At 41.5% G+C, this 19,153-nt stretch overlaps 1 protein-coding gene across 1 annotated transcript; it reads right to left on the bottom strand.

The window, feature by feature from the left end:
- Positions 1 to 2,151: 2,151 nt before the first annotated feature.
- Positions 2,152 to 19,081, bottom strand: mnd1 (meiotic nuclear divisions 1 homolog (S. cerevisiae)). The gene is made up of 8 exons (XM_075464461.1): positions 18,915 to 19,081; positions 18,037 to 18,102; positions 16,521 to 16,578; positions 14,921 to 15,069; positions 13,497 to 13,571; positions 13,269 to 13,383; positions 4,103 to 4,147; positions 2,152 to 2,473 (listed from the first exon to the last, which is right to left on the bottom strand). The coding sequence occupies exons 1-8, from the start codon at positions 18,915 to 18,917 to the stop codon at positions 2,367 to 2,369; spliced, it is 618 nt and encodes a 205-aa protein (XP_075320576.1). The 5' UTR covers positions 18,918 to 19,081; the 3' UTR covers positions 2,152 to 2,366.
- Between the last annotated feature and the right edge of the window lie 72 nt (positions 19,082 to 19,153).

Genomic DNA, 19,153 nt, shown 5'->3' with positions numbered 1-19,153 from the left:
ATGCAACATGTTTTAGTAGTGGCGGAGTGTAACTGAAAGCTATCAGTGCGGTGTTTTAACTCGAGTCCTGTCATTAAAATGTCACGATCTCACTCCTCCACACTTATAATTACAGGTTACTTTTCATATTGACATTCAAAGTTGTTCACGGGGCAAAATTTAAAAAAAAAAAAGTAAAAAGAAAGTTTTCCAATTTCACTTGAATATTGATGTTGACATATAATAGTTTAACTTCAGCTGTTGATGCAGGATCCAGTACAGTCAAACTTCTAATAGTCTCAGCTGCTTATAGGTGAGAAGTCACTACAACGGATACTTGTGCATTAGATCTTTACAGTAATCCAAAGTATTTCAGGTTAGGTCCCACACATAAGCCAGTGGCAGGAATATCTAATAGCACGACGCACAAATGCACACAACAAACAGTTTTCTCAGGATTTTACCAATAAGATCAACATGTTCACACGTGGAGATTTTCTTCCCTGTGCTCTTGCTTCACATTATGAATCTATGTGATCTTAAAATCTGCCAGGCTGCATTGGACACTATATCCATTAACTTTATATTCACATTTACAGCCACCTTTTTCTTCCACTCTGCAGCATTTCAGGGAAACGTTTTGTTTCCTTTTTTGTTAAGCTTGCGACCCAAAAACAAACATCAGAGTAATATCTCTGAGCTGTTTGCAGTCGGAGGCCCAAATGAGGTGAAATATCTTCTACTATACAGTATTTCCATTTTAAAACAAAAGCCAAGCTGAAGAGTTGCCTGCTTCCTCTTTTCCATTGTACCCTCTTATTAGCTTAAACCGTAAAATGTGACTTACTTGTGGACGAGTATTAACAATTTGATTTTTAATTAAATAATAATTACAGCACATTTCATGGAAGAACTTGAGCTTCTAAGGCTCAGCAAAAGTCTTGTGTCAAACTGTGGGCTCTAAATTGTTCCATTTTAAGGGCAGAGCATGTTTGACAAGAGAAGTTAATGGTGCTCTCCAGGTTCGTGAGGTAACACCATGCAACATTTTCTACGAGTGTTGACACAATGCACGTCGGAGTCATGAATCATGGCAAGGACAGGTTGGGCAGGTACACACATGAAGCAACAGCTCGCACAAGTGGGTGTCTCCCTCCCAACTGCAGCCAAGTAATAAAACTTTTATGTAGGGTTAGTGTTACTACACTCCAAAGTGTACCAAACTAACTGGGCAGAGTGAACATGCATCATTTCAAAAGTGAACAGCTGCAATTTTTTTCTTTGCAGATGTAAATAGCATTTTGTCTAAAAGCAAGAAAAAAAACAAAACCAACTCATCTGCATGTCATTCATTTACTGGTAAGGAAACCAAACCGATGAGTGAGGCAAGATGAGCTGAGATAACATTTGAAATTCAAATCAGCCAACCGAGAAGGATCGGCCTCATCAACTAGGTCAGATAAGTAAACACAGAACACAACTACCCGTTTTGGCATTTCTTTTAGAAGAAGAGGGAAAAAAAAAAAAAAAAAACAGGACAACAGTTATTCTAGACATGTCAAGACAACAGAGTTCCTTTTTTTTTTGTTCATACATAAACCCGAGTGTGCAGCCCTGGGAGGGATGCTTTCATGACAGTATTTGCTATTCTGTGGGGGCATTTTAGATTAAAAACCCTTGTTGTAAATATGCTTACGCATTGCATACTGACTTTATTCAGAATCACTACAACTCCAAACAGACCTGTTAAACTGTGAGGCTCTTTTAATTTGTATTTAAAAAAAAACAAAAAAAACAGGTTAAACGGACATTACATGCACCTTTAAAATAAATACATACAACAGTGGACATAACATTTCCTAAACATGGAACATGCATACTGTTTTCTGCCTTTAGTCCAAGTGCACTTTCACTAAATCAACATCACAGATTATTGGAAAATAAATTAAGGGAAAACCCAGAGGAAGGTGTCCAAGTATTCGATCCCGATCCATCTGTTTAGGACATATAAATGCAACCGTTTGAAATACAGATGCAGTGAGCGTTGATTCCTTTCCATCATCAGCTTGGACCTCTCAGTTTTCATGCCAACAGGTGTCCAAGAAGTCAGGCCGCTCACTTGTGTTTATCACAGAGCCCCCTTCACCCCCTCCCACCCACTAATGGTTGGCTCACTCTCTTCTCCGGTTGCACCTCAGCAACATATCCACTGATAAAGTCCATCTGGCACAACAAAATCACTGCAATCCCACCTCAGGCGGTGCATTCAGTTTCCATTTAAACACAGGAAACAGTAACAAGAAATGCAGAGACCAGGGAGTAGTTTTCAAACAGACACTTCAACACACACATATTTCTGTTTGTGCCTCCATAAAAAAAGTTCTTACTCAGTCCATATAGTCAAAGTCTTCAGGTATGCCGAAGGCTTTATTAATGCGGCCGTCATCGAAGGAGAACTTCTTCTTCGTCCAGGACTTGATGGCAAACACATTGTCTGAAAATAGACATTAAAAGCCATTATTTACGATAAAGTCAGTCATAGAAGACAAGCAGAACAGTCCTGGGCATTGAGGCTCAACCGAACCCATCGGCTCTTATTGTGAAGCCTCTGATTCTTTAGGTGGTCAAAGTCGAGTTATTCTGGCTGATTATTATTTCCTAATAAGAGCATACAGTTAGGATCAAGAGCACCCGGAAAATAAATCAATTAGGTAGTTAGGGGTATTCATCCGATTAGTCTTCGCAAAGTTCAGCGACTCTGAGCTCACGGTACTACAATCAGATACAGACAGATGGCACAAGTGCAGATTTCCCTTATCGTCTCCACTTTATATATTTAGGCTTTGGGTGAACTTTTCTAGCACTGTGGTAGAATGTCCTTAAATCAGCTTTTTTCTTTTTTTTAAATGTTACATTTACTCTGGTAGTCTAACATGAAAATAAATTATTATCATACAAGCACAGTCCCAAAGGAGTCATTAAGGACAAGAATACACTAACTATCAGACTACCGTATTTATGTAGCCATTAAAAAGAAGACATTCTTTAATAGAAGTTTCTTTTTTCCTGAGTTATAAAGAAAATGTGTAATAAGTGTAAGAAATACATTTGAGGCCATTCATAAGTCAAGCTGAACAGTGTCACCAGTTTATAACGTAGGTGAATCACCCGTCTTATCTGGAGCTTAAGCCAATAAAAAAAAAAAAAGCTGAATCACACTATTACTAATTTACTTTACTCCAGTCCTGTTGGATCGTTGCACTACTTTCATGGTGAAACTGGTGATGAAATGTGTCAGGGCTTGTGTGGGTGTGTCTCAGTGTTGCTACAACGCTACGGTCGAGTTGAACAGCAGTTTCAAGCAGTAACCCGACGGCGGCTACAAACAGTTCATTATGGCCTTTATTGTAAATCTGCCGGATTCTGATAAAACATATAAATCGATAGATTAAAAAGGTAGCAGAGATGCAGAGAGTTCTTCAAACAAGCCCAGAGGAGTTGGTTTTGCTGTGCTGATGAGTGTTTGGCTACAAGAGCTGCCGAACAGTCAGAACAGCACAGTCTGAGCCTGAGGTTAAAAAAGAAAACTGCCCACCACAGAGAGTAGGAACTGCAGGTAGTGAAAGTGGCAGTTATGACTCACAGTTACTTAAAGCGGCACGACTTTGTTAAGTAGCCGGCAGTTATCTTGACCTGAACAGTCCAAAGACCTCAGTATCTCCCGTTTACCCCCAAAGTACGGCTGTGTCCACACTCAGGTCAAGAAATGCCTCAGAGGGCCCGAGTACTGACACCTGAGAGATCTTTCAGTTCTTGAATTTCCACCCGAGTCATGGTCACCGTCATTCCTGCTGATTTTTCAATCCCTCTTAGTGTTTTCACTATAGCTGTGTTACAGAGTGGGACTGCGACTGAACATCAGCTTTAACACATATCATTCACACATTAAGCTTTTCATTTCGTGCTTTTAACCAACATCCCTAAACGCATAGAAGAATTTCCCTTTTAAATGAGAAGCTGAGGCCACGACATTTTGTTAAAGAACAAAAAAAAAAAAAGTGTCATTAACTGATAAATTCTTGCAGCTTGAATTCAAATATATAAATCAATAAAAATGACCTACCCGTCCACCTGGAAACAGCATCTTTTGCTACGACATTCGACTTTCCTGCAAAGACAAAACTCATGATCAGGATGTTACATGAAATCCACCTATTTCTCCATTTATTTAACATTTACCCAGAATCTGGCATTAGGCACAGATGTGCTTTTGGCAACTGCAAAAAAAAAAAAAAAAATTGAAAAAAAAGACTTGAAAGAGGACTGAAAAGTATTAACAGCCAAAAAACAGCTTCATTATTTGTAGTGGTCTTACAGCCAGCCGGTGAAAAGTATTGGTGTTTTACTCTAAAGCCCTTTTTTAATAAATAGTTTGCGACTCATCTACCAAAGAAGATGTTCTCCTTAACCCCGCTGCCATTCCTCTGTGGTAATTAACGCATGCCAGACGGAAGCGGCTCAGCGCTGCATCAGTGTGCGCCTACATCAAGCCGGCGTTGCAGAATCACCTGAGTGAAGATTTTGTTGTTGGTAAGATTGGTGATTTCCACAATGTCAGCTTTCCCTTCCACACACAACCCGTTTCACCTCTGGTATTACCTCCCCTGCTGGCTCAGTGCTGTATCAGTGGTGCATCAGTTTTGAACCTCCCTGCCCCCTTAAAAGGCATATGTGGAAGGCTTTTTTTTTTAATTTAAGTGCACATGTAAGTCTACTCTTCCCTTGATGCCAGTTTCAAAAGATCATTCTGACTTTAGAAATCTGAAATAAAAATGAACGATGGACTCCATCAAATGGACAGAGCTATCTATAATGACTATTTTAGTGACCGAAAACACGGATTTATAAATTCAGATGAATTTCAGATTAATTCAGAACTCCTCTGTTTAGATATATAACAGGTCACATGTAGGTGGGAACCATCCCAACTCTCATTTCAGGTTTTCTGTTGATAATTTACCAATGAAGCCCGGTGTACCAACAATACCAACTGTCATGGTCCACTGACATTATGACCCTCTCTTTTTTTTTTGCTCTTCGGTCTAAGGTCTTTTTTTCCTCCCTTCAAATCTGGCCAATAAAAAAATAAAGTTGGCCTAATTTTCATCTGTTGTCACTGACAGACTGTTAAAGAGGCACCATAAATGCTGAGAGAAGCCATGTAATCTACAAAAAACAATAGGATAAACAGTATTGTTCTTTACATATGGAGCAATAAACAAAGCTTCAGTGTAATACATGGTGGTTCTATATAAAAGTAATCAAAGATGCCTTCAAAAGTTTGGATAACATCCAAACCCATTCATAATTGACTAAACTGTATTTTTAAGATTGCTCTCTGATATGATTATCAGTGTACATTAGTTGCTGTGATTCATTTGTCCTTTGCTGGTTTTTAATCCCCCCTGTTACTACAACAGCTTTCAGCAGCTTATTGGTAACTATGGGTGTGGCAACTATTGTCAACAGTTTCAACCTGGCGAATTCAAAATACTTTACCTCCACTCTAGAATTGGCACATCTTCTAGATTTTTCTATTTCTAATTACAGAGACAGGGACTGTGCTCTTACACACGAGTGATAAAATAAGTGAATCAACGCTGTAAATCAAACCCAAAACCTTTTTAGAGACAATTTGATGGTCTGAATGCCACTTGCTGCCACGACAACGCCTATCTGTGGGTGTGGCAACCATTGCCAAACATGCACTGAATAACAAGACTGCGTCTTTGTCCGCTACTTGGAGATATTTTTTGTACTTACTGACTGACAGCTTTTGAAATCACATGTTTATTGAATTTGGATAAGGACTTATATATATATATATATATCCGTTTCACTGCGAGTCCTGGAATACATTGAAGATGTGTGTGAGAACTTTGCTGATGGCCTGAGCTCACACTGCAAGTTCAGGCAGAATTCCTTTGCAGAAGCCATAACATAATGTGATACACTCAGCACAGAGCTGCACACACGCCTCTCAGCGTCTTCACGAAGGGGAGATGGTTATCGTGTTGTGTGTGTGTGTGAGAGAGACTTTCTTTCTCGGGGGGGTTGGTTTAGACCTTTAGGCATGTGGAGACAGATGGTTGGGAGAAAACAAAGACAAAGCATGCTCCTTCTTTCTCAAACTGTTATCTCTTGAATCTGGTTGCGTCATGTGCATTTGTGATTAGATCTTTCACGTCTAATGATAATATAAATATTGGGATAATTAACAAATATCCATAAAAAAAAATAAAAAAAAAACAGATCATATTCATCTAAATGTAAAAAATTAAAAGGAGTACAGTTTGTTAATATCCAATTCTTTGTGTTTGAGGTGAGAGTCATTTTTCTAAGATAGCACCAGTTTGACTCTTCCTCCTCCCTGGAATAAGAGGAAATGAATTCCATCCCTTTTCAGACACGAAGCACGTCACATTAATCGTTTAATAAATCTGTTAAAGTGACGACATACAGTCACTGTTCCTCGCACTTCCTTCAGACGTGCCTGTGACAGTGAAACATTCGCTGCCGTTCATGTGAGATTGGTGGTGAATCAAGTGAAGTATAAAGTCATCACATGAGGACACAGAGTGACTGTGTCTAAAATGACTCCACATTTAAAGTGTAATCTTAGGTTTTATACATAACGGGTAATTAAAGGATAATTAAAATTTAGGCTTTGGAGTCTTTACAGACAGTTTTCTCAGATGTCACAGCACTAGGCAAGAAACGAAGCTGCAGCACCACACAATACATATTAGCCTGCCAAACATGCAGTGGATGAGAGCAGCTGAAAATACCCTATTCTACAAGTTTAAGCTTGTTCAAGAGTCAGTTTTTTTTCTTTCCTTTTAACTCGAGTAACAGGCCAGTAACACCATAGCTGTTATCAACTGATCATATGTCAAATTAAGATTAATTTATTTTCATGTACACACGAATGTTAACACGACATTACTCCTCCGCATTTGACCCATCCAGGTTGGCACCTGTGGAACACACATACACACGGTCACACACTCATTGAGACGGATGCCACACACTGGAGTGGTGGGTAGCCAATAACAGCGCCCGGGGGTAAAGGCGGAATTATAGTCGACGCGTCGCTCACGGCGGTGGTGGCCCGTGACGTCGAAATGACGTTTCAGGCATGGCACTTGCCATGAAAAGACGGCGCAGCGCGTTGTCGTGCACCAGTCGATTTTTGTAACTTGGCTGCGCCGAGAACGACGAACCGGATGGAACAATTTGAGACCAGGCTCAGTGAGGAGGTGCGTTTGTACAGCACCTGTACGAAACTGCAGTGAAACAGCACAGGGAGCACGTAAACTCCCAAAACTGGTGCACAGATATTGGCAGAACTTTGGGGAAAGAGGGAGAGTTCTGTAAGAATGTGTGGAAGAAGCTACGGGACAAATACGTGAAGGCAAAGAAGAGGGCAGAGACTCAAAGTGGTGATGCCGGGGGCTTCAGACCTTCACCTCTTTTAACTGAATTAAAAAGTTAAAAATATCTAGATACTGCAGCAGTATCATTAATGACAGTATCCCTGCTCTTGACAGCGGCATTGTTTTCTTCTCGACTTTCTTCGTTGTAGAGTAGTTAGCGCTAACCTTCACGTAGCAGCGCCACCTCTGTGACGGAGAAAATTGCAACTACTGGCGCATCGACCAGCGCCATAGAATCTGTGATTATACATAGCCGGCACGAAATCGTGACGTCATCAACACCGCTCGCGCTAGCAGACACGGCAACCATGCTAGAGCCTTAAGGGTGCTTTGCTCAAGGGCACCTAAGCTGTGGCAAGGAGGTGGACTGCCACCCCTCCAGTTGTCAGTCCATCAATCTTTTTTTGAGCGGCGAGAAAGGGAATTTACTTGTCACTTGTATACACAGTATTATCTGAAAGGGGCTTTTTTTTTGTAAACTTGTTTGCATCAACCCGAGTTTATACATTTAATGCCTGGTGCAGTTAACCAGGGGTTTAAAAAAATAAAAAAAACATCCACGAAAAAAAACGATTTAATTACTTCAAAAATACTGAACTAATGAATAGTTTGTCCTCATTAGATGATTTTGTCAGAGTGAAGCAAGAGAAGTAAAGGAGAATTTGTCAGAAATTATGATCGCAGGGCATCATGTTGGGGGGGGGGGGGCAGCAAACTAAGAGCAAGTCTGGTGTAACATTGGGAGGTGCTGGTAAACAGAGCAGATACTTTTATGACACAACAAATGTCACATGGGCAGATGCTGAAACTCAGGCCCTTTAAAAACAAGTGAGCTGCAACACGAATACAAAGAAGTGCAGGACTTGTGTAATACCAGGAAAGGCTGCGTGAACTGTGTAGTCAAATAACAAAGTGTGCAACAGTGAAGAGTTCATATGTTCATACGGACCAAATGATGCCCGCTTTAGCAGGAAGTGTTGCACTCTTCACACTTGCTGTTGTATAAATATTTAACTAGTTTATGGTTGGAGCTGATATTCTAAGCAGGCATGAAAGTGAATCTGAATGTCGGTCGTGTCTGTTCTCAGCTGTGGAGTTAAAACAGAGCAGCGCAGTCAGCCGTATCTCACACCAGGTACACGCCTTACCATCAACTATGAGCCAATCAGATGCATGCAGACGTGTTGGCTGCTGCCGACTCTCATGCTCTGCACAGACGTGTAGTCAACTGGTCAGTAAGGCAGACATTTATCTTTATTGCTGCCTAAGAAAGATAATTCCAGCTTCCTGATTTGACTGTGTTCACACGAATCATTCCTTATTAGCTAAACCATATTTTCAAAAACTTTGAAATCTACATTTTTTTCCCCTCTTTTGAAAGATGAACATGTGAATATGATATGAAGAAGGGTAAATTATTCATCAACTTACATTTTTATAGAGTTTTACAGCTTTTCACCAGAAGCTGAGCAAGTTAAGAGGTTCAAAGAGGCAAATGAAATGGTTTATTCCTCTTCTGCTTATGGAAACAGACATGTACTTTAAGTTTAACACATTACCGTCAATAAAGATCACTTTCACGATCAAATTTCTTTTAAACGTATTTTCTTGTAAAAGCCAACACTGGCTGCTTTTTAAAGGTCAGATTCCACTTCACTCCTTTCATTAAGTCTGAAATGTTATCAATTGATCATTCGAGTGTGGAATTATTCAATATTTAAAAGTATTAGCAGGATACTTTTGGGCAATATATTCTACATTTTGAACATAAAAACAGCCCGGCAACTGAGCTGGTGACGCCTCAGGGGGTCCTGAACAGGATAAAGCAGGTATGGAGAATGAATTTAATTAAAACAAACAAAACACTCTAAAGATTTTGACATGCAATGTAGAGACATGTACAACGATAGATAGAATAGGTTTCACAGTGGCTTTATGAGAACCCTGAACCTGCTCGACAGCCTCTGACCTGATCAAATGTAACCCAATGTTTCTGATATGTGGGATTTTTCCTTCATTTCCATACATGTAAGACTTTCAACAACAGAAAGAAATTAAAAAACAACTTCCCAATTTATTCAGAGCCGTGATGCGATCTGAACCTTCAAAGACAGCCTTCGTTAAAATGTGTGCGGAGCTCATTTCAGCATGTAAAATATTATTTTACCGCATTCTGATGGTCTTTGGCTCTGAGTCGGTGCATCTGTGCTGACTGGCTCACTGAAGAGATGAAATAGGATTCAATTTGTCTGCCAACTGCAGGGAAAGTCTTACGTGTGACAGCCAAGTAGCATTATGAGTAGACATTATGTGGGAAGCTACACCGAAATAATCCGACTCCTACTACAGTATTTTGTGTTCAGTCACTGGTGTGATGCTGTTTATGGCTGAATATCACAAACAGGTTGGCCTTGGATGTTGCCAGCTCTTTCCTTCACCTCTCCTTTTAATCCTCAGTGGATACAAAGTTTAATCCGCTCCGATCATCACCTGGGGCCTCATGTACAAAGCGTGCGTACGCACAAAATAGTGGTGTACGCACCTTTTCACGTCAACGATCAGATGTATCAAGAACGAAAAGACCGTGGAAATGTGCGGTGCCTTACGCCTACTTCAGGGCTGGCGTACGCACTTTTCTACAGCTTTGGCGACACCTAAGTTGATGTTGGGAAACTGTTATAATAAATAAATGTGAAAACAATTAGTCCTCAGACAGTGATGTGCACATTTGAGATAGATGAACAATTAATACTGATAAACAATTAACACACCCATGTGTCTAGAAGACTTTGCAAATGGTGCAATTCGAAGAGAGCGTGTGTTCACTACAACAGAGAGGATTAGCTGGCATATGATGGCGACTGACTCATTAGTCGTTTTGAGGGAAATCCTCCTGAACTGTTCTCAGAGCTGCGGCCGGCGTTGGAGCGCAACACAGCGAGGAGCCATGCGCTGCCTGTGCTCACAGGTGATGTGCACACTGGGGTTCCTATAGCAACTGGGGCATTCCAGAGGGAGCTGGCCAACCGATTGGGACTGTGCCAGTCTACCCTGAGCCGAGCCATGCCAGCCGTGTGGGACAGAATTATCCGCATCTCAGCCACGTATATCATATTCCCAACAGGCCAACATTAAAGCTCAATTTGAAGCGAGAGCCGATTTTGTAATCTGAGCTATAGACTGCGCACACATTGCTATAAAAGCGCCATCACATGATGAATTTGTATGATAACAGGAAACATTTTCAGTCGATCGATGTACAGATCATTTGTGATGCGTAAATGCAATTAACCAACATTGTGGCGAGGTGGCCTGGTTCAACGCACGATTCATACATTCTGAGTAACAGCATCGTTGGGAACAGACTTACAGGGTGGCGCAGTGCGTGATGGCTGGCTTCTTGGTGAGTAACTTTATTCTTGTAATTGTCCTAATATTATTCCCCGTGACGTGCATTGAGTATGTGCGCCCCCAGTTTCTATCCCGTCTTCACAGCATCATAGTCGGTGGTTAAAGTTAGTTTCTTGCTGGTTAAACTTCAGCTTAAGATCTTTCTAACAAGCCCCTGATCGTCTCTGTGGGCAAATGTTAATAACCCCGTGCGTAAAGTGTGAAATGTCTCAATCAGCCTCACCTTTTCCCCGGCGCACTTCTGCACGTTACTGTATGAACACGTTGTTGTGAGTTACACAAAAACATCAGTATTTACCCCGGGGGTAATCAGAGTCACCCACATGTGCTCCCACCACCCCAGAGAAAGCAGTGTCACCCATAGTTGCCCCGACTCTCTGTTCAAACAAAGTCGGTCACCCCCCCACCCGACTGTTTTGGCCACACTGCGGCGGTGGGCAGCCAGTCTCTGCTTCACATCCACCTTAATGTTGGACCACTTCTTCTTCACCTCTGCTTGTGCGCTTCTCTGACCCCCCAGCATTGACAGCCTCAGGCTCTCCCACCCACTCTTCTTGTGTTTGCCGGAGGACAGTGTGCCAAAGAACACATTTTTGCCCGCCCGCACCGATATCTCGCTTTCTGTGAAGTTCTTCTTTTTCCCGTCTTATTCATTCTTTTTTCTTTGTTTTCTGACCGTACACAGAGGGGAATCGCAGGTGCAGGGCTCATTCAAATATGATTTGCATATTTAAGTAGGGGCGTGGACAGGGAGAAGTCGGGTGCTCCGACATGTGCGCTCAGTTCCACGTTGATTGGGATGTATGAAGGAAATGTGCTTGGATTGATGCGTGCGCACAGATTCATACATCCGACATTGGAGGTCATTTGGGTTTGAGCGTACGCCATGTTTCAGTAGGAAATCCACCCAAGTCTTTGTACATGAGGCCCCTGGTCTGTAATAACATCCCTAAGAATATGTCCTGTAATTACCAAACGAGTTCTTCCAGAACACCTGAATAATTTTACATTAAAGTGAAATGTGCGTGTTTTACAACTAAAAGTAGCCATTTTGCCATTTGTATGAGTATATCTAATATTCTGATGGGACGTTTATGTGACCAATGTGTCTGTTAACCACTTCATGGCATTTACATTCAGAACAAGCTTTTATCCAAAGCGACATATGGGTGACAAACAACCCCGAGGCGTCAGTGCAGTAAGAAACATTAAGTGCTAAATCAGTTTATATCCATTTAATGACCGAGAACAAGTGGTTCAACCATACAGAGTGCGTGCAGGAGTGTAAGTAAATAGTGTGTTAGAGGTGTTGGGTGAAGAGGTATCCGTGGAGGAGATGAGTGTTCAAGAGATTCTTACAGGGAGAGTGGGATGCTCTGCTCTGATAGCATTTAAAAGCTCATTTTCACCACCGTGGAATCATGAATGAGAGCAGTCTGGATTGAAACTGCCTTGTTTGTCAGGACGGACACACCAGATAAGATTCCCGGGAGGAACACTGTGGTGGTTATTATTGTGCAGGCGCGGTTTACTGCCTTTTACACGCCCAAGTCGTACTCCTCACTCCTGTCACTGTCGGAATTATTACGTCCTCATATCGAGGGGCAGTCCACTGTCATGCGATCACCTGTCAGTGTGCTCAAAAAAGTTGCGTGCACACTTTATTATTTAGCTGACGAGGGCAGATTGCGCAAAACAGCAAATGCATTTGGGTTGTCAAGACAGGTGAAAACGCACATGTTCGGTTATGTGTGGAAGGGTTTTTTTTTCGAAAACGAGGTAATGTGGATACAAATTATTTTATAAACGGATGGGGGGGGGGGAAACATTCGGTTTTAAAAATACCCGGCTACGTGTGTACATAGCCTGAGAAGGAGCATAAGGCTGTCTGACTGATTTTAGATGACTCTGTCCGCAGCATTAGTGGATTGAATTTGATTGGGGAAGCCAGCGAAGTTCAATATGTAAGAGATGTGCCCTTTGTTGTAGATAACTGTTGCCGATGCGCAGTTACATACCCGTTCTGGTCTTTTAAATCACAACAGCCCTATTTCCATGGTTTTTAAAGGTTACACAAAAAAAAAATGAACAAAATAATGCTTTAATACCAAAGGAGTGAAACTTGATAAACTGGATGGAAGACACGTGGACAAATCACTAGCGGTTATCAGCTAAAACTGAGTTAGAATATCACAGCTCGTGTGATATTTGAAAAAAATGCAACAACACGTATTCTGAAAATGAATTCAGCACAATTCGACATGCCGACTGTGACCATCAGTGCTGTAAAGCTTTTGATAAACTGTATGAGAGAAAGTGGAGAAGGAGAGCTTGGGGCGAAGAGAGGAGATCATCAAACGACCCTGTTCTACATGTACTCACTCGTCTGCTCAACCACTTCAGGGTCACATTCGCGGTACTTCTCCAGCTCGGCCTGCAGCTGTGTTCGCTCCTCTCTCAGAGCCTGCAGCTCCTTCAGCAGAGAGCTTCTTTCTTTCTACACAGACACACAAATGAGTTTTCCACGGGTTTAATTTCTCTAGTCAAATGTAATATTCAATTGGATGCCAATGTTTTTGTTTTCACGGCACAATATAAACCCATCCTTACTGTATCTTGACGTCCTACGTTTGCCTTTTCGACTGCTTTCTGTAGAGACGTTTTCCGCTGCTTTGCATCTGAAACCTGAAAGTCACAGTCCAGGACCATTAATACAGTCTGTAGACAGCAGAAGTTTTCCTGAACTGGGGCATAAAATCCTTAGCAAACAGTCGTCTGCACTTAAAATGCTAAAATCAACTCTCGAAAACAAGTCCATAATGGAGCTAATTCAAGTATTGTAGCCTTTGACTGCACTGAAGATGTCCTGAAAATCATAACAGAACTGTTCAAAAGCAGGTCACAAATCGGTGATTCACCGGCTTTGAAAACTACAGTAATTACACTGCAATCAATTGCGCTGTTGGAGCAAACAAGCTCTGTAATTAGGCTGCATTTGTCACCTTTTTAGTCACAACGTCTGCACCAAAAATCTGGTGGCTAATGTTCTCAGAGGAGTCGGCACCCTCACGCCATCTGTCTGCCATGCGACGCGAGGGGGAAGTGGGTCATCACAGACCACGAGACACTCAAAGACGAGCAGTGTGACTTTCTGTGATAACAGGTCTCTCAAACGTGTGCAACGGGACAGTTTTTTTCTCTTTTTAGCTCATATTTGTTGTAAATTAAGCTTTTATTTTCATTTCCGTTTCTTATTTGAATAGAGTAGAAAAAAAAATCTAAATCTACTAAAACAAACATTCAGAGTGTACACGACTGTTCAAAAAGAAAAGCACAAAGAGCTCTTTATCTTTATCTTTTCCTCTCATTTCTTTTTTCTCAGCAGAAGTGTTTTCTGGGCCGTGTTTATCAGTCCGACCTCCTTACTCTGCAGCAGTGTCCTCCTTATCCTCCCTGCATGAAGTACATGATGATGCAGCGATGCTGTGCGTTACTGCAAAATAAAGCACCGTCTGCGTGTTCTGGCCTTCAGAACAAACTCTTTGGGAGTTGAATAAACTAAACTTTACTCCATCTTAACGTGCATATAAAAAGTGAAAACTCTTCAGGGACTTCATTTTGAACTGTTTTTGAGTCGAAAATTGACATTTGTTTTACAGCTCTTGCAGTTCGTTTTAAATATTTCACGTCATTGCAAATGATGCGTTTTTCACTGAGATCAGTTGACGTGCACGAGATCTAACCTTTATCATGCACATCGCAGTCATGTCACACTTGCCGAACCGAGCTGCGCCAGCGCACGGATTGTCATCGTCCCAGAAACCCCCTTTTCCCTCGTGGTGATCACAGCTAATGACGCCTCGTTACCGCGAACCTTACAAATGCCAACTCTGAAAGCTGCCTCATCGTTTCCAGATTGTTATTGTCGTTCACAAATTTAGATTTCCGGAGCAGTTAGTTACACACTGGGAATGAGACAGCAGAAAGTTCAACTCCAACTCGTGTTTGTTTGCCCAGCTCCAGACTGTTCTCACCTGTTTCTGGAGCTCCTCCAGTTTGTGCTTGCGAGCGTGTACGGCCTTACTGGGAAAGGCCCAGTAGTAGTTGGATGTGCCAACTCTTTCACAGTCCACCATGTTGTCATCAACCAGGCTCTGCAGCACCTCCTTGACTGTCATGGGAGCTTGAAGCAGCAGAAAGGGAGAGGACCGTGAGCTTTCATTTGTCATCATTCTATTGCCTCACAGAGAAGTAAATGCTATTTCTGGATTTGATTTGTGGACGGCTGTACTTGGATTTGCCTGGGAACATAATATGGACCTGATGTGAGGTGTAATAATGCGTTCTGCTGAGTCCCTCTCTCTTTTTTACTTTTTTCTTTCATGTTGGCAACGCAGAAGACTCAAACGTTCACGAAAAGGAGCCCACTCATCTGAGGCTTCTCTGCCTGCTTGATGCTCATCTGAGAACGCTTTCAGGAAAGGATGCAACAAAAGCCGGAGTCACGTCTTGAAGTGTGTCAGCGGTGAAATGTGATACTCCCACTCGCTTCGCTCAGCTGGTCCCACTGTGAGAACTCAAAGTGCTAATCTGATGAGAATGTTGCACAGCAGCAAAAACGAGACTGGCGATGAGAATGAAAATGAAGAAAATGCTGAATGGATTCACCCAACTCTGAACGTGCTCGTCTCTTTTCTCATCATGCGATTAAGCAGCCCTTTGCTGCCTAATTGCTCCCCCTTTTTAATGGCTTCCACCATGTTCTCGCCACTCTTTATCTTTTCAACTCAGCTGGGATCACTATATTGGCCCCTTTTCTCACCATGTCTGTCATTCTACAGGAAAATGGTCCTGCAATGTAGATCTCTCATAACCCCTCCCCCATCACTCAGTAACTACATTACGACTCCGTACGGGGGGGTCAAAACCATGTGCTTTTAATCATATCAACAAGATCTAATTTCTTCAGATTAATATTTTGTTCACTGAAAGCCCTTCTTCATTTCCCTCAAACTCACTCTGCTCAGATATGTTTTTCTGGCTGGTTCGGTACTTAATAACCCAAGTTTATTTTTTTTAATCAATTTTCCCCTCAATGGTCATAATGAGGAAACATCGTTTAACTTAAGAGCCAAAGCTTTCAACAGCTCTCTGCACTGTGAGATTACTGCGATTCATAGGTCAGGTTCTGGTTTTACAGACTAAATGCAGCTCAGATGGTAATAGCAAGTCCTGGTTGCCATGGCAATTCTGCTAGAACGTCACCGCAGTGTTTTGAAGAATGCATGAGGGTGCAGTCCCTGTGAGGAAAGAAACTAATGGAATTTGAATTTATTGTGCAGGTTTTATTTCAATCTTTAGTCGTTTTTCATGTTCATGTTCCAAAACAAAAAAAATATAAATAAAAATGCAAAAAATCCTTTACATGTCAATGTAGGAATCATGCATTCATGCATGTTTTCTGCATCAGAAGGTATCAATTTTTCATGTGGAAGTCACATATTTGCATGAAAGTTTAGATCTGCTGGCTGAGGCCCGAGTGGTTTAAAACAGCCCGATTTTAGGGTCGTTTAACTTGTTATCGGACACCAGCGAAACGACATTTAGCTGTTCACACTGTTGATCGTTACTCACCTATGCCCTTTGTTTTGGGAGCAATCTTTTCGATGTCTTTCAGCTGAAACACGTCTTTCTGCAAAGAGAGTCAGAGCACATGTTCGAGATTTTTTGTCACCATATCCTGAGGAAAGGAAACGTTTGACACTCATCTACATCTGTTAGTTTCAAGAGTTTTTGGGTGGACATTATTTGGGCTTTCTGGAGCTAAACAATACATTTATATGGATTTAAACAGGAATTACACACCTTTTTAAGGTGTTTTTTCATGGTTCATCTGTTATGGGCTTCCTTTTTTTTTTTTTAGAAACATTTAACTGTGGCTCTAAATTGTTGAAGAGCACTTCCTACATTTACTGACAGCACAACTGGAACACAGGGGCAAAAGCGTTTTGTATTAAGCACAACAGCGTGCTTGATGCTGTTGATCGCCATGGTAACAGAGGCTGAACACATAGCCTGCTCCTAACCGGTCACACTGATGATCAGTAATCAACATAATCGATATTTTGAATCAGTGTGCTGCAGTGTTAACCTGACTCACGTCATCTGGCTGCGTTCACCAACTACACGCGGGGGCGTTCCCTTTCCTCACACAGCCATCTGAGGAGCCTGAGAGTCATTGGTGTTTCGTCCGATTAGAAAATAATCAGAGCCAATCATTAATCGCTGGGTGGGACTTTGGATGAATGGGCGGCGTTATGGCTGGCTGTTGCAAATGTTGCCTTTAATCCTGAGATTTTCTTTGCACATACGACAATAATCGTTCACTGATCGCTCCGTTTCATACTATCTGCCGCCATGGTGTTTGTTATGAAAGGCTATTTGGTTGCATAGTGGTCCTGGTGTCGCTCTGAGCTACGTCACGGGTTGAGTCATTGGGAGTGGCTGAAGTGGCTGAAGTGGCGTGTCAGTCAAGATGACGGACAGATTCTTCATCCAATCACATGCACGAGTTTTAGAAAAAATAGCCCCATTTGAAATCATGTCGGTTGTGGGCTCGTCCCAGATGGTATGCGAATACCAGAGGGCGGGAGTCAGGTAACTGCAGTGTAACATCTTGTGTGAAAATTTTGAGTAAAAACAAACTTTGTTGAATGCTTTTAGTTCCTTTTTTTTTTTTATGCATCAGAACCAGAGCAGCAAATCTTTAAACTAAATGATTCTACCAAGAATCTTATTTCAGATATTTACAATCAAACAGGCCTGTAATTAAATGCCTGGCATTTAATGTGCAGTTTAAAGTGAACGCACCCTTCGAGAGAGGACTTAACGCCATGATGCTGCAGATGGTTTGTAACACAGAACCATGTGCAAAGCTCCCTGTCGAAGCCGTTTACAAGCACACGACACACATTGCCGTCTCTGTTCCCGTGTGTTTATGTTTTGGTACTGAAATAGTTTCCAGGCTGGGCTCTGTCTCTTCTTTTTCCACCGATACAAAAATAACAATATAAAGATGACGACCGACATTAAAGGTGATCATTTCAAAGGCTGGGCAATTTAACTTAATTAAATGTCACCATCAACTCACCGATTCAAAAAAAATCTCCATCATACGAGTTCGCTTCTCCTCCAAACTGAGTCCTTTCTTCTTTGACTGTAACAAAAAGTTTAAGGAATCACAGAGAATTGAAATATGAAAAGCAAAAAACATGTGAGGGATACCCGACTGCATGTCCTGTTTTTCCTGACTGAATTCTACAACAAGAAACAGACTCCCATGTTGTATATCTAAGTGTTTTAGTATCATGGCTGCAGGTCACCACTACAAACAGCACAGCTGCCAATTAAGAATTTATCTACTTTCCAACTCAGGTGATTTTACATGGTCCATCTTTAGAGATGAGTCACAATCAATGGCATATAATACAATCCAGGCTATCCTAGAGAGGAAAAGGTTAAACTTTTTTTAGCAGACTAATCAAGTAGCTGTTCTAAATCCAGTCCAGTAGATGGCGGTAATGTGCCTGAAATCTGGTAAATAAAGCCGAAGAAGACGTTTAAAAACAGGCAATGGAAATTCTCTTTATTAAATAAGCCCAAATCGTTAATCTAGTTGCGGTATTATTTCCTGACATTTACCCATTTTCACATAATAGCTCATTTATAGAAACGTAATGTCAACAGTGAGTTAATATTTTGGATTGATGACCGTAAAATAACATAATTACTGAACATTCAAGGTAACATTGGCGTTGGACCGCTGTATTACTGTCATGATTACTACTAGTTACAATCGCTGTTAAGTTATTTGCTGAACGTTTATATTATTATATTATTAGTTGGGGTAACGTTGCTGTTAGCTCTGCTATCAACTAGCTTTGAAGCGATAGCTTGTGGCTACGTGAGCGTCACTGGTCTGCAATGAACTGTCACAGAAATTGCATGACAAAGTGAAAATTAGCTTACCATTTTGCGAAACGGACTGTTGCAACAACAGCCAGTAACATAAACGGTTGAGGTTCTTTAATGCCAGATAACGCCGCTGACAGCTACACAGTAGTTCCGTTTGTACTGAATTTCCCGCGAAAGAAATGCTGCATTCACATCACCGTGTAAACACCGGACTATATTTATAGTGCTATTTCTCTCCCGAGTAGCATTATCAACAAAGAGTATGGTACACGGAAGTTGCGAATATTGAATTG

The sequence above is a fragment of the Odontesthes bonariensis genome, chromosome 4, assembly GCF_027942865.1.
Source record: "Odontesthes bonariensis isolate fOdoBon6 chromosome 4, fOdoBon6.hap1, whole genome shotgun sequence".
NCBI classification, from domain to species: Eukaryota; Metazoa; Chordata; class Actinopteri; order Atheriniformes; family Atherinopsidae; genus Odontesthes; species Odontesthes bonariensis.
Note: the sequence above shows the minus strand (reverse complement) of the source record. Positions and strands in the feature narration are given on the sequence as shown.